We start from the raw sequence: 23120 nt of genomic DNA on the forward strand, positions 1-23120 counted from the left end.
TTGTTCTCTGTTGCTGTGTTACCATATTACCACAAACATAGTGGCGTAAGCAACACACCCATATTCTGTCCTCGGCCCGAGGGCCAGGGAAACAGGCACAGTCTATCAGGATCCTCTGGCTACAGTCACCGTGTCATCCAGGGCTGGGGTCTAATCTGAAGGCCGGACTGGAGACGGATCCGCTTCTGAGCCGCAGTGCAGTTCCAACACGTGCCACCTGGAGTTGGCACAGGCCGCACAGATTAGGGGCACAGCGCCCACACGTCTGCCCCTCACTGCAGACACCAGCTGCAGGCTCAGGTGTTCCCCGGCCACCTGCACTTCTGACCAACAGCCAGACATGGTGGCGGTTCCCACTACTACCTCCGCTCAGATTCACTAATTTCCTAGAGCCACTCGAAGAACTCAAGGAAGTGCTATACTTAGGGTTACAATTTTATTACATAAAGAATACAAATCAGTACCAGCTCAGTGAAGAGAGACACACACAGGGTGAGTGAGGTCTGGGAAGGTTCCAGAAGTGAAACGTGATATACCCTCAGGGTGTGTCCACCCTCCAAGCACATGACGGTGTGTCACCAACCCGGAAGCTTTCCAGTCTCCATGTCCAGCATCCTCGCTGGGATGTCATCACACAGGCGTGGTTGATTGGATTGTTGCCCACGTGACTGAGTCTGTCTCCAGCCTCCCTCTTCCCCCAAGGACTGGCTGATAGCACCTGGCTCTGGTCCCCAACCTTCTCATCACATGGTTGACCTTCCTGGCAGTGACCAGAACCCCCGCCCTGAGTCCCCTTTCAGCATATCACTCTATGTCAGTGATACCTCTCACTTAAGAAAAATAAATGTTACTTTCTTAGGAGGAGGAAACAAGCCTGAAGAGGAGATTTGAGGAAAGGTATCCTCATTTGCCTGGTCCCCCAAAGGCCCTCTGCTGCATGGTGCACCCCTTGTTGGAGGTTCTTCCTGGCGCCAGGTCTTCTCCTGCTACATCTTGAGGGCCGAGTACACGCAGGTTTCCGGGGTCTGCAGCACCTGGCTGGAGGGGCCCTTGCTCAGGGCTCTGGTGTTCAGCTCAGCATACGTCACTCCCTGAGGTTCTTCAGCTCTTGACAGCTGAGATCCTTCATCCTGAAGGGAAGTGAGAAGAGGATCGAGTCTTCCAGGGAGGGGTATTTCATGGTGAGGACTGGGCAGTCGTGTTAACAGTGTAGCAGACAGCTTTTCAGGGCCCCTCCCAGGAGCCTCCTACTCCTCAAGCCCTTGTGAGGTCCCCTCCCCTCTTTTTTTTCTCTTCAGTCCTCACCCCAGGATGTTTTTATTGATTTTTAGAGAGAGAGGAAGGGAGAGAGAAAAACATGGATGTGAGCTAGAAACATTGATCCAGTTGCCTCCCAGATGCGCCCCAACCAGGGCTCAAACCTGCAACCTAGGTATGCACCCTGACCAGGAATCGAACCCTGAGCCCTTTGGTGTACTAGGTGATGCTCCAACCAACTAAGCCACCGGCCCAGGCTTGAGGGTTAATGGGACCTAGTGTCTTACATCTATTACAGGAACACAGCAAAAACAAAGATACACCCAAAGGACTGGATGTTATGTCAAAGATGAGCAGACGAAGGACTGTGCCTTCTCTCACGCCCACTTCTCTACTGTCCCCGGCCGTCCCAGGCTCGCTCACGCTGATGAAACCAGCTGCCATGTGAGGAGCTGCCCTACGGAGAGGCCCCCACAGCCAGCGTGGTCTCCGGCCAACAGCCAGCAAGGAAGTGAATCCTGGCAACAACCACCTGGGTGAGTGTGGAAGCACAGCCTCTCCTAGCGAAGCCCCCATTCAGCCCTGGCCGCACGCTCCGCACAGCTCTGCGACCCGGAGGGAGGCCCAGCTCAGCCGCGCCAGGTCCTCGCCACAGGTAGGTGGATCGATGGTGCTTTAAGCCGGTATGTTTAGGGATGACTTGTTACGCAGCAACAGATAATTTATACTAACAGTTACCAAAATGAGTGCTAGTAGGAAACCCTCAGGATGGGTAAATCCATAGGGACAGAGAGCAGGTTAATTACTGCCAGGGCCTGGAGGAGGGGGGAGGGATGGGGCGGGACTGCTCCGAGGGCGTGGGGGTTCCTGTGGGGGAAATGTCTGGAACTAGATGATGGTGATGTGGCACAACATTGTGAACTTAGCAAATGTCGCTGAATCGTACACGTTACAGCAGTGAACTTTCTGTTATGTGTATTTTGACAGTTTGTTTATTTTTCCCTTTTTTTCAGTTTTTTAAAAATTGAATTATAAAGGGAAAAATGTAAGGGTTACTTTTAATATTGCGACTGATGACCGATGTAGCGTCTGCTCCGTGGAGCACAGTGTGGCACGTGCTTTACAGAGGGGTCTTACCATCTTTTCATCAAGAGGTGGGATTAGCCCTGGCTGGTTTGGCTCAGTGAGTAGAGCATCAGCCTGCAGACTGAAGGGTCCTGAGTTCAATTGCAGCCAAGGGCACGGACCCAGGTTTCAGGTTCACCCCCGCACTGTAAGCTCATTAAACCACCCGTTAATCCTCTGAGGAAGTGCACCCCACTGAGGGAGTGGGGAGTGTCCTCACAAAGGCATCATGGAATGCGGGTCCCATGCCAGAGTCGCATAGACGGTTCTCCTGAAATGTAGAGGAGGGGCTGGGCAGATGAAAGCAAAGGCCCAGGCCATTGACAAAACTAAAGGGGGGCGATGGAGAGCCTGGGCTGAGCGAGGGGCTGACGGGAAACTCACCAGGGCAGGAGAGCAGCTCTGCATAGCTGGAGATGCATCTGGAAGGGAGAAGATTCTACCATTTGTTCACTCCCAGGTTCCAGGGGTCGTGTCTACACACACATGCACACAGCTGCACATGTATGCTCACATAATGCACACGTGTGCACACACTAACATATGCAATACTCACATATACACACTAGCATGTATATGCACACAAACATCCAACCTACTCATGTGCACATGTGCACAAACAACATACAAACCACACAGATATACACATGCATACTCAAACAGTGCACACATTGTACTCGTTCTGAATGTGTACATGTATGTGTTCACATGAATATGTACCCAGTTACATGTGCAGACATGCACACAGCACCTATGTGTGCACACACCACATGCCTGCATCCCATACTCATATAAACATTTACAAACAGGACACTCGGACCCCCACCACCACCATTTTCTTTCCCTGATTGATTACCTGTCACCACTTCTTCAGCTTTCTTAGAAGAATGGGAGCTGAGAGAGAGAAACAGTGAAGTATTGGAGATCAAGGAAGTTGCGGGGAGAAATCAGAATCCTGTGTGGGAGAAGGTGAGACGCAGAGAAAGTCACCCAAGTCTCCCCACCTCCTCCCAGCGCAGACGCCCCACCCTCGGGTCCCCGAGTCCTCATATGCTCAGGAAGGTCTCGAGGGCCAAGGAGAAGGAAGTGGTTGGGGACAGCACGGCCATGAGGAAAGACTCCAAGGAAAGGACATTGCGTGGGAAGTGGAGGAGGGTGGTAAGAAGAGAGAGCGTAGAGATTCGGGGTGGCCGTGGGAGCTGGCCTGGGGCACATAAAAGGGCGATGTAACAAAGAAGAGTAAGTAGCCCAGGGAGCGAGGGAGGACCAGTGACGTGTTGGCTGGGGGGTCTCTGAGCGGCCTACCTTTTGGTCATCTGTTTAAGAGCTGCCCCTGGGGATGAAAAAGAGAAGGGGAGGAATGAGCGCTGTGGTGTTAGCTTTGTCGTTACGTTCCCCCACTGCCCCCAGAAGACTCAGCCACTGTTCTGACTCACCACAGCAGGTGTACTTGCAGATGAGGAAGGCTGTGAGGAGGAAGAGCAGGGGGACGATGGCAATGAGGATGATTTCCGTGGTTCCTGTGAGGGGAGAGCAGGGGAGAGGCCCCTTGGTTTCCCGAGACCTGTTCTGATGCCTAACCATGTCTACCACTGATGGCGTTCCTGGCACATGCCGGAAACTCACTGCCTTCTCTACTCGTAAGTATCCCGGGAGAGGGAAAGCATGATGCCCATTTTACAGAGGCACAAGCTGAGGGTCAGAGAGTTGAAAGGTTTCCAAAGGCACCCAACTACTTACTGAGTACCCACAGCTGGGACTCCAACCCCACCCACCTCAAAAGACATTGCATTGAACCACAATCTTCTGGCGTCACCAGAATATAGAGAAACATCCACAAGGACGTTCCCAGCAATAGAGCGCTCTCGGGGAGCCTCATCCCGTGTTTGAAGGACTCTATCCCAGGAGGGTCTCTTCTCTTACCTAGTGCTGCTCCCGCTCTCTTCGGAGACTCCGTTTCATCTAGAAGACAGAATTCCAAGTCGCAGAACAACCATCACAGTATACCATTGGTGTGTAATTTTTAAAAGTCTAGATCACAGGTGTACCTGTATTGTAAGCGTATTAAAAACATGCACACAAATGATAACACCAAGGTCAGGGCGGGCGTTCCCACCGGAGGGGGCGAGATCACAGGCATGGTGTGGGAGGAAAGGAGGACTCATTTGTGGGAAGAAAGCAACTTGTAGCAAATATGACTAAATGGGGATGAGTGTCATTCTGGGAGGTGATGCATGACTATCTGTTATCTTATTATTTCTATTCTGTTAGGTAGTATTTTTCAAATTTCCAAAAGGAAACAAATATAGGATATATAGTATATTATATTGTATATAGGATATGTTTACATATTGCAATAATTATAATTGAGATAATCTCTCTGTGTGTATATATGTATATATAATATATATCATAGCCCTGGCCAGTTAGCTCAGTTGGTTAAAGCACATCCCAATATACCATGGCTGTGGGTTTAATCCCCAGTCAGGTCACATACAAGAATCAACCAGTGAGTGCATGAGTGAGTGGAACAACAAATCAGTGTTACACTCTCTCCTTTTCCTCTCTCTCTCTCAAATCAATAAGTAAAAATATAAAAATTTTAACCATATATATATATACATATATATATCCCTAAGCGACCGTTTGACCATTTGACCGATCGCTATGATGCACACTGACACCAGGGGGCAGATGCTCAATGCAGGAATTGCCCCCTGGTGGTCAGTGCGCTCCCACAGGGGGAGCGCCACACAGCCAGAAGCCAGGCTCGTGGCTGGCAAGCGCAGCTGCGGCATTGTGAGCCTCTCCAGCAGCAGGCACAGTGGGACCAGGATGAGTGGGAGCAGCAGTCCGAAATCCCCCAAGGGGTCCCAGATTGCAAGAGGGCGCAGGCCAGGCTGAGGGACCCCACTGGGGCATGAATCCATGCACCGGGGTTTTAATATATATATGTATGACACATGCTGATCAGTAATATTTCTCTGGAGAACCCAGGATAGCACAGCTGGACAGAATTCTCATACATCAGATACAGCTGTGGTCCCAGGATAAATGGAGTATCTCGCCCATTTTCTATAGTGCTTCTGAGGACAAAATAGTAAGAACCCAACCGAGCGTGTTTTGAGTGCCTACTCACATACCCAACATTTCACCTTCCCCACAGCCACCTCGCTGTTTTGTAATCCTGCTGCAGGGAGCGGTTAGAATAGAGGAAGAGTGGGTGTTGTTTGTTAAAGATAAGCAAGCAGAAGCTCGAAGAGGTTACTTGAGCTGCCCCAGGTCACACCTGTGAGTAGCGGAGTGCGGCTGGAGCCACATTCCAGCGTCGCTAGCTCTGTGCTTGTGGCACTCTTCGTTGCTTCATCATCTACAGTTGTGGTGTCCGTGCCTTGGGTGCCTTGGAGTTGACAAAATAGAAGAAAACGGGCCTGAGACCCCCGGAGCACTCCTCCTTCAGTTCATGCTTCAAAGGAGTGGCCACAGGGAGCTCTCAGTTTCCTGGCAACCATTCCACCACCCATTTCCTCTGTTCCCCACGCTCAGGGCCTTCGCTTCTCTATCTCACCAGGCGTAGCTTCCTTCTCAGAGCCACCACCAGGAAGCGGGGTGCTAGTCATCAACACTCCTCCTGCGCACTCAGCCCTCCCCGCCTGCTGCGCTCTGCTTTCTGCAGAGCCAGAGGCGGCATTGAACTTGCGCCAGTTCAGAAGGAATGCATAACTGGGAGGGCAGATTGAACTTGGGAATGAAGGGAGAGAAACACACGAGGGACCTTGAAGCAGATGGTGCCAAGCGAGGTGACAAACATTTTCTGAACAGCCACTGGTTTGGGGCACACATTTTAAGTAATTAGAGGCTCCAGGGACCGGAGGAGAGTATGTTGTCCATCCCCAAAGCCCCTGCCAACAACACGGGTGTCTCATTGCAAACTAGACGATGGGTTTACAGAAGAATTTCTTAACTTTTGCACTGACAACATGTGGGGCTGGATGATTCTTTATGGGGAGGGGGTCCTGAGCATCGTAAGGTATTCTACAGCATCTCTGGTCTCTGCCTCCTAGATGCCAGGAGCCTCCCCCTGCCCAGTTGTGGCCTCCAAAAATGTCGCCAGACATTGCATATGTCACTGGGCTGAGAACCAATGGTCTACGGAAAATGAGGCATGAGGTTAAGGTCAGTTTCCTCTTTCCTTCTGTCGGGATTACTGCCACCCACCTTGCTCGGCCTCCCGCCTGGGCCGATCAGGTGACCCTCACATCTCCACGAGTTCACCATGCTGGTGCGGAAGCAGGTCAGGGTTCTGGCCCCACAACAGCTGCGAAAACTCGGGGCTTATGAAAGGCTCTGGGGAAGCCCAAAGGGGAACCCTTGGCCTGTTTCGGTCATGTACCCCTGCACCTGCCCGTCATCTGCCCTCCACGCACACCCCCACCGACATCCTCCTCTTTCCTCAGTGTGGCCCCTGCTGACACTTTGCAGGACTTGCAGCAGCTGGAAGGTGTAGGTGAGCTTGACAACAGTTGCCTCGGCCATTCCAGGTCACCTCTTGCTAGTATATCGGCATCTGCATGTCAGAAGCAGCAGTAATTGTGAGCATCGAGTAAGAAACTCACAAGGTTCCTCATATGCCAGGATAAGTAGAGGAATGGAAAAAAATGATTAATCAGCAGTTGTGGAATAACCAAAAGTATTTAAAAGTTTCTCCTTCTGTGGAGAGGAGATCCAACTTATTATGTCTTTCTTCTTCCCATTTTGCTGCTTTAATTTCAGAGAGGAAGGGAGAGGGAGAGAGAGAAACATCAATGATGAGAGAGAATCATGGATAGGCCGCCTCCTGCATGATCCCACTGAGGATCGAGCCCACAACCCGGGCATGTGCCCTGACAGGAATCCAACCATGTCCTCCTGGTTCATAAGTTGACACTCACTGGCTGGGATTCCCTCTCTGTTTTATCACCCCTTTTGGAAAAGACCATTACATCTGTGCTTAAAAGCGTGTCACATACGATTGAACTGAGTTAAAGAGACAGACACACACCCCTGGCCTTTGTAGAACCTGGAAGACCTTCAACATCATATAATTTCCAACCGATCTTCCTAATTAATAGTAATGATGAGAACATTTACCATTATTCTGAGAGGGAGACACACATTCTCTGGCCTACTGTTTTCTGGAAAGTCTCCCATTAGGAATGTATTCCTTGATAAGACTGTTTCAGAATTCAGAGGGGGAAGTTTTGGATGTTTGTGATGATAATAACAGCAAACATTCATATGGCATTTGCTATGGAAAGCATTTAGGTAAAATGACTCATCAGAATCTTGCCATGAGTCCATCATGTTGGTGCTACTATCATCCCCACTTAACAGATGAGGAGACTGAGACAGACAGGCTCAGTAATCTGGGGAAATGGGTTATTTGTTAATGGCCCCCAACTAAAACCCAACGGTTATTATAATTATTTGCAAAACAAAGCTCCCTTCACACCATTCCCAACCATGGGGCCATTTACCCAGGTGATGGGTGCTCATTTCTTTTCAAGTGGTTCAGGTTGTTGGAATGTTTTTCCCCCAAATATCAATCCCTGGAAGGAGCACTGACTATCTTTCCTACTGACCGAGAGAACAGAACAGGGTGCATGGACCACAGAGCAGGAAAGGTGTCCCGATGCCCAGGCTTGCTGCCTCACCTTGGGCTCCATGGCCCCAGCATGGAGTAGGGAGGACAGTTCTCCCTGTTGTGTCTCCACACCAGCATTAGTGCTGAGTTTCCTCCTATGGCCAGGGGTCTAATTCTGTGGCAGACACCTTTGCTGAGTATATGTTCCCCTCGTTAGATGCTCCAGTCCGTCAGGCTACCAACCAAATACCACAGCTGGGCAACTTCTAAACATCAGACATTTTCCAGTCACAGTGCTGGAGGTTGGAAGTCAGAGGTCAGGGTGCCAGCATGGTAGAGTGAGGGCGTTCTTCTGGGAGGCAGACTTCGTCTGCCCTCACATGGCACAATTGGACAGGGAGCTCTCTGGGGTCTCTTCTATAAGGGCACTAATCCCATTCACGAGGGCTCCACCCTCATGACCTGAGCACGTTGGGGCACTAGGATTTCAACATACGGATGTGGGGAGACACAGACATTCAGATCACAGCATCAGAGAATAGCACCCTTCTTTCTCTTTGGGACTTCTCATTCCCCCTGGCTGGAGTGGGGTTTTTCTTGCCTCCCCCTCCAGTGAGCGCATCCTCACGGTTGAGCCAGAGGCCAAATTGACCAGGACCATTCACAGTCCCTCCCCAGCTTTTTGAATGGGGCCTGGGAAAGAGGGTCCATCCCCTCTCCAAGGATAGAACTTGCGAGCTGCAGAACTCGACTCTTGAAGCCATGCTCTCTGCCCAACAGAGGAAGCTAGTCCAGACTCAAAGGGTGAGACAGGCACAGTAGAAACACACGTGTCAAGGAAAGAATCAGGCAGAATGTCAGTCTGTGCTGCTGGTCCCTGAAGCCCACTGGCATCCATGCATTTCCCATAATTCACTAGTTCATTAGCCTGTGGTTTCCAACCTGGTGTGACATGGCCTCCAGGGAGCATCTGGCAAAGTCTGGAGACACTTTGTTTGTCACAAGTGGCAAGGGAGACATGTAGTGAGTAGGGGTGAGGGATGCTACTAAACACCCTATGAAACACAGCATGCATCCCCACCACCCCACCCAAAGAGTTAACCAGCTCAATCAATATGTCAACAGTGCCCAACGATCCCATTAATTCTGTGGACCAGTGTATTACCCTCCCCCGCCACACTTTTTCTAGGCTACTTTCAAGTAGATTTTTGTCACTTGCAATTAAGTGTCTTTTTTGTTCTTGTTGTTAATCCTCACCTGAGGATATTTTTCCATTGATTTTTTAAAAGAAAGTGGAAGGGAGGGATAGAAACAGAGAAACATCGATGTGAAAGAGACACATCGATTGGTTGCCTCCCACACGCACCCTGACCAGGGCCGGGGATTGAGCCTGCAAGCGAGATACATGCCCTTGACTGGAATCAAACTCAGGACCCTTAAGTCTGCTGGTCCACACTTTATCCTCTGAGCCAAACTGGCTAGGGCAAAAATACAAATACTGTATGATTCCACTTATATGAGGTGTCTATACTAGTCAAATGCATAGAGACAGGAAGTAGAATGTGGGTGCCAGGGGCTGGGGGAGGGAGAATGGGGAGGAGTTGTTTAATGAGGACAGAGTTTCAGTTTTGACTTGGGGGAGGTGATTGGGGGCGGGCTGTGGGCAAATGGCAAGCCAGCCCCACCCCCTGGTTGAACTTCCAGTCGAACTCCTGGTCGAGGGGACAATTTGCATATTAGCCTTTTATTATATAGGATAGCCAAAATATGGAAACAACCTAGGTGTTCATCAATATATGAATGGATAAAGCAGAAGCAGATACATACGTGTGTGTATGTGTGTGTGTGTGTATGTGTGTGTGTGTATACACAGGCACACTGGAATATTACTCAACCATGAAAAAGAATGGAATCCTGCCACTTGTAACAACATGACTAGACCTAGGCGGTATTATGCTGTGAAATAAGTCAGAGAAAGACAAACACCATATCATTTCACTTATGTGTGGAATCTAAAAGAACTAAAGAAATGAACAAACTAAACAAACAGACCTATAAGATACAGAAAAACTGACAGTTGTCAGAGAGTTGGGTGGTGGGAGTACAGGAAAAGAGGTGAAGAGGATTAAGAGATGCAAACTTACAGTTATCATATAAATAAGTCATGGGGATGTAAAGTACAGCATAGGAAATACAGCCAATAATCCGATATAATAAAAGGCTAATATGCAAATTGTCCCTTCGGGAGTTCGACCAACCAGGAGTTCGACTGACCGGGAGTTTGACCGCCTGCTATGACGTGTGCTGGCCATCAGAGGGTGGCACAGAATGAAGGAAAACGGCAGCCGGCAGTCAGGGGAAGGAAGGCCCCTGTTGGCCCTGGTTGCTGGCCATGCATGAATTTCGTGCACCAGGCCTCTAGTATTATAACTTTGTATGGTGACAGATCAATGGTGGACTTTTTGTGATGATCACTTTGTAAGGCATATAAATGTGAAATCACGCTGTGTAGTACACTTGAAACTAATACATTGTATATCAAATATACTTTAATTTAAAAGAGCTTTGCAGCACTAGCCAGTTGGCAGGTGGTTAAAGCATCAGCCCAAGGACTAAAGGTCCCAGGTTTGATTCTAGTCAAGAGCATGTATCTTGGTTGCAGGCTCAATCCCCAGCCCTGGTCGGGGTGCGTGCTGGAGGCAACCAGTCAATGTGTCTCTCTCACATCGATGTTTCTCTCTCTGTGTCTCCCCTCCCTTCCACTTGCTCTAAAAATCAATGGAGGAAAATATCCTTGGGTGAGGATTAACAAAAAAAGTTTTTTAAATAAAAATAAAAGAGCTTTACATTCCAGACTTTTTAAAAGTGGTTAAAATTGTAACTTTCATATTATGCATTTTTACCATAATTTTTAAAAATCATCCCTTTTTTAAAAAGTCTAGGCAGGAAAAGAAAACCTCCACTTAGTTGAGCTAAAAGGCATGAATGGTAGAGAATGAAAATGAAGCGCATCTTTCCAGAGGCCTCTGAGTATGTCTGGGAAAGGTATTTCCCAGGCCCTTTGCTATTCTACCCCCTCCTCTACCTTCTTTCTGGAACCTCCTACTGTATGACTCTAGGAGGTATCATTCACACTTCAGTCTAAATGAGTGGTGGCCTGCCAGGCAGGGACTTTGAGGTTAGATCTTACTTTCCTAGTGGGGCCAGGTATCACAAATCCCCCCAGCCTCCTGTCCTGTGATTCTCCACCGCTCACACTCCCTCTGTTAGCAGAATATCCTGTCCATTCCTCCACAGCATCCTGGCCCTGACTTCCTTTCCCCCACGTGACTTTTTCCAAGCTCCAGAGTCTTGTAGGGACGGAACCTCCCTCTGATGTACTCCAGGTGGCAGAGCGTCAGCTGGCAGATAACCCAGCCATCGTCCTCCTAATGGTAAAAACCTTACCTGTCACCGAGATCCAGAGCTCATCACTGGGCTTTGAGGCGTAGAAAGGAGCCCTTGGTTGGTAGTACACACAGCTGTAGGCCCCAGTGTCATTGACGGTCACACTTGGAAGGGAGAAGTTTGTCTCCGTTTTTACTGGACCCTGGAGCTGTATGGGTGTTGAGGTTCCCTTCTTCAGTAGAGCAAACGTGTGAGGTTCTATCACGTGACTGGGTAGCTGGCACTGCAGAGTCATGTTTTTTCCTGCAGTCACCTCACCCCTTTGATGGGCTTTAAGGGAAGGTTTACGTAATTCTCCTGTAAGAGAAGGAAGCTCAGAAGTCATGGGCAGAAGCCTTGGGTCCCCGCTCAGGCTTGTTGTCCTGGCAGGTTCCCAGGGAGTGTGGGAAGTGACAGACACCTGACCTCACCCTCTTTCTGCTCTGACTCCAGGAAGGAGATGTGCCTCCTACAAGCCCTGGATGAGGGCAGGGTCCCCAGCTCTGTTCCTGTCCTTCTCCATCCACCTCCCCATCTACACTGGAGGTGAGACCCCCTGCTCCTCTCTCATTCTCTGGGTCCCCCCTCATCCCTGTCCTAGGGAGATGGTGTGTCATTCTGAGCACCCGTCCTCACCTGTCACCAGTAGTAGAAGGACGTCACTGGGCGGTGACCTTCTGTTGGGCCTCCCTGTCCTGTAATATTCACAGGTGTACTCTCCAGCGTTACTAGTTATTATGTCAGTGAGGTGAAATTCCACCAGGCCCTCTGGGGAATCAGGAGAGACCTTGAAAGAAGCATTGTTCTTTTTGAGAACAAACCTGATGTCCCTGAAGTCGACCTCCCCGGCAGGCATGGAGCATCGCAGTGTCACATCACTGTTGGCAGGAAGCACGGAGCTGGGCCAGGCATGGATGGAGGGCCTGGGAAGTGACCCTGGAAGGAAGCAGAGTCCAGGCTGGACTTGGTTTACTCACCTGCTGTTCTGAAGAAAGAGAAGGGGTGAGGGGAATTTGGAGTGAAGGAGAAGGGAGGCTTCCCTTTAGAAACACTCACCATCGCTTCTTAGGACTTGGCCAGCATACAGCCCTGCAAAGGAATCGTCCGTGAGACAGAAGCTCCTGCCTGGAACCCACGTCATCACCCTGACCTGGTCCCCGAGGGACCACCCAGGGCTTTTGCTGAGAATGGACCCCTCGTCATCCTATTCCCCATCAGGCCCAACTCCCTCCCCGAGCACCCAACTGGCATCACCGTCTATTTGCAGCTTCTGTTAGTGGCCTAGGGCTGCTCTAACAAATTACCGCAGTTCCTGGCTTATCACAGCACAGTGTATCATTCTGCCTTTCGGTCAGTGTGAGAAATCCAACATCAGGTCTCACTGGCCAAAATCAAGATGTCGGCAGGATTGCATTCCTCTCGATGGGAGAATCCGTCCCCTGCCTTTCTTAGTTTCTAGAAGTGCTTGCATTGGCTTGTGGCCTCTTCCCCTGTCTTTTTTTATTTTCCTTTTAATCTTCACTGAGGATATTTTTCCACTGATTTTAGAGAGAGGGAAAGACAAAGAGAAATAGCGATGTGATAGAAGCACATCAATTGGTTGCCTCCTGCATGTGCCCTGACCAGGCCCTGGGCTGGGGAGGAGCCTGCAACCGAGGTACGTGCCTTGACCAGAATCAAACCCAGGATACTTCAATCCACAGGCCAACACTCTATCCACTGAACCAAACTGGCTAGGGCGTCTCTTCCCCCATCTTTGCACCCAGGAGTGGTTGGATGAGTCCGACTTCCTCTTCTCCTCTTTACTACTTTAAGGACCATTGTGATTACATTGGGGCCAACCAGGTAATTCAGGATCCTCTCTCAGGTCAGCTGCTTAGCAACTTTGGGTCCATCTGCCACCTCACTTCTCCTTTGCCACCGAAGGAGACATAGTCACAGATTCCGGGAATTGGGACGTGGACATCTTCGGGGAGCCTGCTTCACAGTGTCTCTGCCTTTCCACTTGTCCCACTTCTCCATCCAGGTTCCTCTCCTCTCACAATGCCCCATTGATGTGGATGGCCTTTCTATTTTCCTCCAGAACTTACCCACCTCCCATCATCATTCATCCTTTTTTATTGAATTTATTGGGGTCACATTCTATATAATAAAGAGCTACTATGCTAATTAGACAAGACGGCAGAATTAACTTCTTGAATGACCAGTGGGTGGGGCCGCAGGGCCAAGAGGCAGCCAGACTGCGAGGGCTGAGTCCCTTGCACGAATTTTATGCATCGGGCCTCTAGTTGGGCAATAAAATTATACAGGTTTCAGGGGTACAGTTCTACAATACATCATTCGTATGTTATATTGTGTGTTCACCACCCCAAGTCAAGTCTTCTTCCATCACCATTTATCGTTTCCCCTCTCCTACCTCCCCTCACCCCCACTTCCCTCTGGTCCATCATCATCCTTTACCCACCTTATTCTTCTTCCACATCCTGCCATGTTGTCTCTAGCTTTCATGGTGGAGGAGAAGACAAAGGACACGACCACCTCTGAAAGTCTCTGTCGCCCCGAGTGGTCGCTGAGGTGACCTCTGATGTGTCACATTGTGGAGGGCAAAGGCCCCCTCCCCTCCCCTCCCCTGATGCTGTCTGTTCTAGACTGTGAGGGACCTCACTGGTGACAAAAGCCATTTGGAAAAGACACCGGTTTTACTGACACCTGTTATTCCTCATGCCCTGGGGAAAGTTCATATCTGGAGTCACTAGAACTTGCGCCCCTCGAGGCCAGAGAATATATCCTCGGTGCCTGGGACAGTGCCTGGGTTTCAGCAAAGGTTCGATAAGTTCGTGTTGACTGACTGAGTTGAAGCCTTATGAGCAGGGAGGGAGGGTCATTTGCAAAGATTTTTGATGAGCAGAAATAGCAGCGATCTCCCCAAACCCCCTCTCAGCACAACACCATACCCACCCACAGCAACTGAGATGGAAGGAACAGGTGGGAAGACCCCAAGCCTAAGGCAAGGGCATCGGCTGCTGAAGACCTGGTTCTTTGCCCTCATGTGTTTCTTCCCGCTCTCAGAATGGCCACGTGCATCTCTGGCTCTACCATCGGCCATGGGTAACCTCCTTGGTGCTCCAGAGCAGATCTCAACAATCCAAAACCCGTATGACTCAGAGGAATGAAGCTTGCGTCCCCCACCTTTCCCATCTGGTGGCCGCACTTACAGCTCTAAATCGAACTGGCCCCAGGAAGTGTGCCTTTAGACACCAAGGTAGGTGGTCTTGTTTGATTAGCTTAGGACAGTGATTCTCTGCAGGGGACACTGGGCCACATCTTGGCAACTTGCAAATACACAATACAGTGTCGTTCACTGTAGTCACCATGCTGGTATAACAGGCCCCCAGAACCTACTCATCTTACAGCTGGAAGTTTGTACCCTTTGGCCAACATCTTCCATTTCTCCCACACACACACCCAGCCCCTGGTAACCCCCATTCATCTCTTTGTTTCTATGAGTTTGGCATTTTTAGATTCCACATATGAATGAGAACATGCAGTATTTGTTCTCTCAGTCTGACTTGTCTCACTTAGCATAATACCACCAAGGTCCATCCACACTGTTGCAAATGGCAGAATTTCCTTCTTTCTCATGGCTGAACAATATTATCTAGCTACATGGCAGATAGATGGATAGACAGAAAGATGACAGATGTCCTTTTTTAGCCACTCATCTATTGATGGACACTTAAGTTTTTTGTGTGTTTTCACTATTGTAAATAATGCTGCAATGAACATAGGGGGGCAGATATCTCTGTGAGGTCGTGTTTTCACGTCCTTCAGATATATAGAAGCAAAATTGCTGGGTCATGTGGTAATCCTATTTTTAATTTTTGGAGGAACTTCCACAGTGGCCGCACTAGTTTACATTTCCACCAACAGTTCCCTTTCTTCACATCTCTTCCCAACACTGATCTCATCTCGACGATGGCCATTTTCGAAGGTGGTGAGCAGTTGTGACAGAGCCCTGCTGTCCCAGAGCCTCTCTGCCACTCGGGCCTCTACATAAAAAGGTTGCCAACACCTACTGAGCTCATCGGATCCACTGTCACTTCCCTGCCCTAGGTTTTCCTTCACTCACCCTCCAAATATTTCCACCCCAAGTTATCACCTTTCATTCTTATTCTTTTGGCATTTTTATATGTTTATTGATTTGAGAGAGAGAGACATCAGCTGGTTGCCTCCTGCATGCATCCCGACCGCGGATCAAACCCGGAACCTGGGTATGTGGCCCGACCAGAAATTGAACTGGAGACCCTTTGGTGCGTTGGAGAACACTCCAACCAACTGAGCCGCACTGTCCAGTGCAAATCCTGACCTTTAAAGTCCCCAGCCTGGCTCAGTGAGAACTTTCTGTCTTTGGAACCGTGCAGACCCGGATTTGAATCGAACTTCTCCATTTCTGTGTCACGTCTGTTGTCAGTCTGATTCCTCACAGGCAATGTGGGGGTGTGACTGACTATTCTGCAGAATTTTTCTAAGACATGTAACATGAAGTCATACAAAGACACAAGATTAACATTGACTCAGTGTGAGAAAGTTGTTCTCTTCTCATTCTATCTCTGTCTTTTTTCCCTTTAATCTTCACCTGAGGATATGTGTTTATTGATTTTTAGAAAGAGGAAGGGAGAGAGAGAGAAAAAAAATATTGATTGGTTGCCTCCCATACACACCCTGACCAGGGATTGAACCCACAACCTGGGTATGTGCCCTGACCGGGAATCAAACCAGAAACTTTTTTGGTGTGTGGGTCAACGCTCCAACCAACTGAGCCACCCAGCCAGGGCCTGTCTCTGTCTTGATCACAGAAGAATACCACAGCTGGATACTAGTTTCCAACCCATTTCCTTTTTATTTTAATTTGTATTTATTGATATAAGAGAAACAGCAACCTGTTATTCCACTTATTTATGCATTCATTGGTTGATTCTTGTATGTGCCCTGATCAGTGATCAAACCCACAACATTGGTGTATCAGGACGACGCTCTAACCAACTGAGCTACCGGCCAAGGCTCCAACCCATTTCTTGTATTCACTCATATCTCCTAGAAAAACTTACTGAGGAAATTGTGGCCCAGTGTCTACAGTCAGGAGCAGTAGCTATTAAAACTTAATTGTTCTATTTCCCCCATTAACTAGATACTGACAAGTATATTCTATTTCTGATGAAGGATATTGATTTTTCATTAATAGAAGTGTTTTGCAAATATTTAAAATAGCTTTGAGCATAAAAATAATAATATATGTCCTGGCTGGTGGCTCAGTTAGTTAGAGCATTGTCCCAATACACCAAGGTTGTGGGTTCGAGCCCTGGTCAGGGCACATACAATAATCACCAATGGATGCATAAGTAAGTGGAACAACAAATCTCTTTCTCTCTTCCTCTCCCCCTTCCTTTATCTCTAAAAGCAATCTATAGGTCTGCCATTGAGCAATGACCCATGAACCAGGAGGTCACAGTTTAATTCCTGGTCAGGGCACATGCCCAGGTTGCAAGCTTAGATCCCCAGTAGGGCACATGCAGGAGGCAGCCGGTCAATGATTCTCATTATTGATGTTTCTAATTCTCCCTCTCCCTCTCTGGAATCAATAAAAATACATTTTTTAAAATTAAATCAATAAAAATTTAAAGAATAAAAACCTGAAACAATTTGAAGAAGAATATCGCTTATGAAAGACCACAGACATGTGCCCCTGCCGGTGTTGCTCAGTGGTTAGAGTGTCAGCCCGAGGGCTGAAGGGTCTCAGGTTTGATTTATGAACCTGGGTTGCAGGTTCAATCCCCAGCCGGGTTTGGACATGTGCGGGAGGCAACCAATCGATGTGTCTCTTTCCCATCAATGTTTCTCTCCTCCCCAGCCTTTCCCTACTTTCAACTCTCTAAAAATCAATGGGAGAAAATACCCTCGGGTGAGGATTAACAACAAAAAAGTATACAGACATGTGACAAGCATCTGGCAAAATGCAACTGGGAAGTTCAGCAATGACTGAATTGGGGAAACATATAGATAGAGGAAAATGTGTGTAAAGCACCCAACACATTCCTCGTTCGTAATAGGTATTCAGGAAAGGAAATACCTGCTCTTTGCTTACCCGTCCAACCCCATGACCTACCCCACAAGTTGCCCCAAGTCCAGTTGCCTCCATAGCCCAACTCATCACCACCCTCAATGGCCCTCCCTCCCCCATACTTACCAACGCAGAACAGAGCCAGGAATGGGAGGGTCATGGTGGCCCCGACGCCTCTTTCAGGAATCTTTCTTGAGCTTTGCAGTTTGTCAAAATGGTCTCCTGACTCCTGGATATGCAAAAAACAGCACCGTTTTTAATCCTCCACTGATGTATACCCCCAGTTTCTGCCTCACAGTTAAAATCAGGAAGCTGTGGCTGTTATTGCAACACCCTCTCAAGCCACTTCCCATGGGCTTGACTCACAGAGCCGCTTGACGGCAGAGCACAGCTAGCCAAACGTTAAGGCGCATTCGAAAGTGTGCAGTATATGAGAACTTGCTCGTCGAATTATTTTATAGCCCTTGTGCCCTTCTGTGTGGCGACAGAATTCAGCTGGAGCTATGGCAACTAGAATAGCAGCTCTGTGTCTCTCTGGTCAACAGGGTTTGCATGGAAGTGACATGTACAAGTTCAGAGTTCTGCCCCTGGGGAACCTCAGAGGGCTGGAGCTGAGCCAGAGCTGATAGCAAAGAGATGAGACATTGTGGTGGCATCGGGAGGGAGGGAGAAGCTGGGAAAATGAGAAAACGGACCCTGTAAAGGAAAGTTTAAGAAAAAGTGTTCCTGCCGTAACCGGTGTGGCTCAGTGGATAGAGCGTCAGCCTGCGGACTCAAGGGTCACAGGTTTGATTCCGGTCAAGGGCATGTACCTTGGTTGCTGGTACATCCCCAGTAGGGAGTGTGCAGGAGGCAGCTGATCGATGTTTCTCTCTCATCGATGTTTCTGTCTCTCTATCCCTCTCCCTTCCTTTCTGTAAAAAAATCAATAAAATATATTAAAAAATGAAAAGTGTTCCTTTCCCGGCCAGTGATGTTCAGTGGTTGGGCATCGACCTATATACCAGGAGGTCAGAGTTCAAACCCTGGTCAGGCCACATAACAAGAAGCAACCAATGAATCTCTATATATAAAAGCCTAAGTGGAAACCAAGATGGCGGCATAGGTAAACACTGGAGATTGCTGCCTCGCACAATCACTTCAAAAATACAACTAAAAGACGGAACGGACATCACCCAGAACCACAGGAAGGCTGGCTGAGTGGAAATTCTACAACTAGAAGGAAAGAGAAAAGCACTGAGACTCAGAGGAGGCGCAGTGCTGAAGTAAAATACAAAGGTGCAAAGGTGAATGTGGAGCGGGCTGGCAGCTCAGGGCACAGTTGTCGTTTTCAATCGGGAGGGAGTCTCAGGCTCTGAGCTCCAGTTCCAGGCTAGTCTCTAGGGACCCAGACTCAAATGAGAGAAGCGGGACTGTCTGGCATTGGTCGGAACTCGAGGGCAGCTTTCTCTCCGAGGTTTGCAGCGGTTGCTGGGACACTGAGAGGCAGAGCCTCTGGGGACGGGACTGAGAGCAGCCATAACTGCTTGCTCCGCCCGCCCTGTTGATCCCCTGGGACCCTGTACAGAGGCATTTGCCGGATAGCCTCAGGCAAAGGCTAGATTAGCACCTCCCTAGAGGACAGAAGTTCTCCCACTGCAGACACAGCTGATTCTCACAGCCAGTTGGCCTGGAGGTCAGATCCCTCCCAGTGATACCTACAACAATCAAGGCTTAGCTACAACAAGACTGCGCACAAAGACCACAAGGGGGTGCACCAAGAGTGTCTACCTCAGGTAATTGGGAGACTTAGCACAGAAAGCCACTCTGTTGACACAGCGAAGCATAAAAAATGCCGAGACAAAGAAATAGGACACAAATGACAGAAGTGGAGGAAAGCAGGCTGCTGGATATAGAGTTCAAAACCACACTTTTGAGGTCTTTCAAGAGTCTTCTAGAGGCTGCCAATAAACTTAATGAGGTGTACAAGAAATCTAATGAGACCCTCGATGTGATAAAGGACCAACTAGAAATTAAGCATACATTGACTGAAATAAAGAGTATTATACAGACTCCCAACAGCAGACCGGAGGAGCGCAAGAATCAAGTCAAAGATTTGAAATGTGAAGAAGCAAAAAACACCCAACCGGAAAAGCAAAATGAAAAAAGAATCCGAAAATACAAAGATAGTGTAAGGAGCCTCTGGGACAGCTTCAAGTGTACCAACATCAGAATTATAGGGGTGCCAGAAGATGAGAGAGAGCAAGATATTGAAAACCTATTTGAAGAAATAATGACAGAAAACTTCCCCCACCTGATGAAAGAAATAGACTTCCAAGTCCAGGAAGCACAGAGAACCCCAAACAAAAGGAATCCAAAGAGGACCACACCAAGACTCATCATAATTAAAATGCCAAGAGCAAAAGACAAAAAGAGAATCTTAAAAGCAGCAAGAGAAATAAACTCAGTTACCTACAAGGGAATACCCATACGACTGTCAGCTGATTTCTCAACAGAAACTTTGCAGGCCAGAAGGGAGTGGCAAGAAATATTCAAAGTGATGAATAGCAAGAACCTGCAACCAAGATTACTTTATCCAGCAAAGCTATCATTCAGAATTGAAGGTCAGATAAAGAGCCTCACAGATAAGGAAAAGCTAAAGGAGTTCATCACCACCAAACCAGGATTATATGAAATGCTGAAAGGTATCCTTTAAGAAGAGGAGGAAGAAGAAAAAGGTAAAGATACAAATTATGAACAACAAATACGCATCTATCAACAAGTGAATCTAAGAACCAAGTGAATAAATAATCTGATGAACAGAATGAACTGGTGATTATAATAGAATCAGGGACATAGAAAGGGAATGGACTGAATATTCCTGGGGGGGAAAAGGGTGTGGGGGATGTGGGAAGAGACTGGACAAAAATCATGCACCTATGGATGAGGACAGTGGGTGGGGAGTGAGGGTGGAGGGTGGGGTGGGAACTGGGAGGAGGGGAGTTATGGGGGGGAAAAAGAGGAACAAATGTAATAATCTGAACAATAAAGATTTAATTAAAAAAAATTTGCCGAAACCGGTTTGGCTCAGTGGATAGAGCGTCGGCCTGCGGACTGAAGGGTCCCAGGTTCGATTCCGGTCAAGGGCATGTACCTGGGTTGCGGGCACATCCCCCATGGGAGGTGTGCAGGAGGCAGCTGATCGATGTTTCTCTCTCATCGATGTTTCTAACTATCTCCCTTCCTCTCTGTAAAAAATCAATAAAATATAAAAAATAAAAAAAAAATAAAAGCCTAAGTGACTGTTACAACTGGTCAACCAAATGACCAGTTGCTATGCTGTGCACTGACCACCAGGGGGCAGCTTCACAACGCAGGAGCTGCCCCCTGGTGTTCAGTGCACTCCCACAGCCAACCTCCCGTGGCTGGCCAACCTCCCTCGGTCCCTCCCCTCCAGGGAGGTTGGCTGGCCAGCCCAATCAGACTGGGAAAGACAACCCCGATTGGCCCTGATCGCTGGCCAGGCCAAGGGACCCCACCCGTGCACGAATTTGTGCACCAGGCCTCTAGTGCATAAATAAGTGGAACAACAAATCCATGTTCCTCTGTGGACGTGCTGGGGACTTCCTGACCTGGGAGCAGCCCTTTAGCAACATTGGCCACAAGTGGATATAAATACCTCAGCCCCTTTGACCATTGGAAAATAACTGTGAAGTGTGTTCCTGACTAGCCTGTATTGCTCAATCAGTACTAAGTACCAGAGTATTAGGTACCAGCCATACTGAGCCCCGGCAGGATTGGCACTAGCAGCACTGAGCTGCTTACCACTCAACACCCCCATGTTCCTTTTGTGACTTTGCCTAATTGCAATGGGGCACACATCTTGTTATTAAATTTTCCAACTTCGCCCTAGCTGGGGTGGCTCAGTGGATAGAGCGCCGGCCTGCAGACTGAAGGGTCCTGGTTCGATTTCGGTCAAAGGCACATGCCCAGGTTGCGGGCTCGAAGCAATATTTACCGCCATGAGGATGCACATTAACATATTCTGTTTTATTAAAAATGCTGCCTTCTCGAATCATGGCCCCCCGTGTGCAACACACACTCATGCAGGTGCCCAATTTGCGGAAGGATGAGCAATCTCTGCTGGGGTGGGCTTTTGTTTCAGAAACTGACCTAAACGAGGACAGGTATTTTGATTGGGAAATTTATAATAGGAGTAAATGGTATAAAATGATGTCATTTAAAATATATATAAGTATTTTATTGTTCCTAGCCAGTTTGGCTCAGCAGATAAGAGCTGCAAACTGAAAGGTCCCAGGTTCGATTCAGGTCAAGAGTACGTGCCCCGGTTGCGGGCTCGATCCTCAGTGGGGAGCGTGCAGGAGGCAGCCAATCAATGATTCTCATCACTGATGTTTCTATCTCTCTCTCCCTCTCCCTTCCTCTCTGAAATAAAAAATATATATATGTATATATGTTTTTATTGAATTTAGAGAGAGAGGAACCCCCCTCCTGCACACCCCCTATTGGGGATTGAGGCTGCTACCCCGGCATGTGCTCTGCCTGGGAATCAGAATCCAACCAGTGACCTCTTGGTGCACGGGGTGACGCTCCCCCAGCTGGGCCACACCGGGCTGACATGTTCCTTCAACACCCAGTTCTCTCAGTGGACGAGACTAGGGTAGTCGTGAGTTAAGCAGAACTGAATTTTGAAGTCAAATTAGCCGCCTGTGTGCATTGACTTGAAGAGATCAGAGGAGACACTTGGAGCAGAACTTTCTGGGTTTGGTCTTAGTACCAACGGGGGACCCTGGCAGATGTATCCAGGGCAATCCCCCTGGTGCATGTGGATGGATGTGGGAGATCAAGGGAGAGGAAGGAACCTGAGCTATAAAGAGAGAGCCAGGCCTCAGAAGGGCTGTCAAGTTTGTACTTCAACTTGACTTCATCTATTCACTCATTCATTCAACCACTCATCAGGCATTCATTCTCACACCCATGTATCCATTCCTCCCTTCATTAGTCAGTTCATCAATGTATTAATCTACTCACCCATTCTCTTCCTTATTCAATATCCATCAATCTACTTATGTATTTATCCAATATTTTTCCCAGTGATGGGCAAAGACCAAGTGTTCAATGAATGTTTATTGAGTGGATAGCAGTCATAATGCAAATTCCACTGTCTGCCATTGATCATGTCTCCATCCCAGTGTTTGTTGCCAGGCAGTCCACGTGCTATGTCAGTGTTCTAAGATCCATACAGGAGTTTAACCTGTTGGGTTTCTTTTTCTCCCTGTGGCTGCCTCTTCGAAACAAAAACTAAACAACACCACAATCTCTTCCAGTTTGTTGAGTCAAGACTTCTGGGTTTTACCGGCTTTAGTCTCCTCTCTCACTTTCATTTTTAAATGAGGAAGAGCTAGGGGAGTGTTTAACGTTTAACAATTGCAGAGCAATTTATGATCTTCGAGGCAGTGGTTCCTTTGATCTGTTACCCGTGAAGGCTCCGAGTTGGTCTCTGCTCTCTATTCCCGCTTGCCTGGCTAACTCTGCTCACCCTTCAGGTCTCAGATTAGATGCCGTTTCCCC

General features: G+C 48.4%; 1 protein-coding gene across 5 annotated transcripts; it reads right to left on the reverse strand.

Annotated features, from left to right (window-relative positions):
* Positions 1-418: 418 nt before the first annotated feature.
* On the reverse strand, positions 419-17855 carry LOC308531546 (T-cell-interacting, activating receptor on myeloid cells protein 1-like). Of its 5 annotated transcripts, none has more exons than XR_013996926.1 (12): positions 17676-17825; positions 12488-12520; positions 12068-12389; positions 11453-11749; positions 5672-5782; positions 4306-4344; positions 3819-3902; positions 3688-3715; positions 3239-3276; positions 2767-2804; positions 2395-2653; positions 419-1130 (listed from the first exon to the last, which is right to left on the reverse strand). XR_013996926.1 is itself a non-coding variant. In XM_081108508.1 (12 exons), exons 1-12 carry the CDS (start codon positions 17707-17709, stop codon positions 987-989), a joined length of 1020 nt encoding a protein of 339 aa, XP_080964634.1. In that variant the 5' UTR covers positions 17710-17855; the 3' UTR covers positions 420-986. The 5 variants fall into 5 exon arrangements, 4 of the variants coding, with proteins under 4 accessions (XP_080964634.1, XP_080964632.1, XP_080964633.1 ...); XM_081108508.1 differs by lacking the exon at positions 2395-2653 and having other exon boundaries at positions 420-1130; positions 12068-12126; positions 12253-12367; positions 17676-17855; XM_081108506.1 differs by having other exon boundaries at positions 420-1130; positions 2603-2653; positions 12068-12367; positions 17676-17855.
* Positions 17856-23120: the final 5265 nt, after the last annotated feature.

The sequence above is a fragment of the Myotis nattereri genome (genome assembly GCF_964212035.1).
Source record: "Myotis nattereri genome assembly, chromosome: 15".
NCBI classification, from domain to species: domain Eukaryota; kingdom Metazoa; phylum Chordata; class Mammalia; order Chiroptera; family Vespertilionidae; genus Myotis; species Myotis nattereri.

Bases quoted from the DNA above. Each gene is read 5' to 3' on its own strand.
- LOC308531546 (XM_081108506.1), bottom strand. From the start codon at position 17,709: ATGACCCTCCCATTCCTGGCTCTGTTCTGCGTTG. The intron at 12,368-12,487 runs GTGAGTGTTTCT...GCTTCCTTCCAG, and splicing joins CCAAGTCCTAAGAAGCGATG to GGTCACTTCCCAGGCCCTCC. The intron at 1,131-2,602 runs GTGAGGACACTC...ACTTCCCTTCAG, and splicing joins CCGCATTCCATGATGCCTTT to GATGAAGGATCTCAGCTGTC.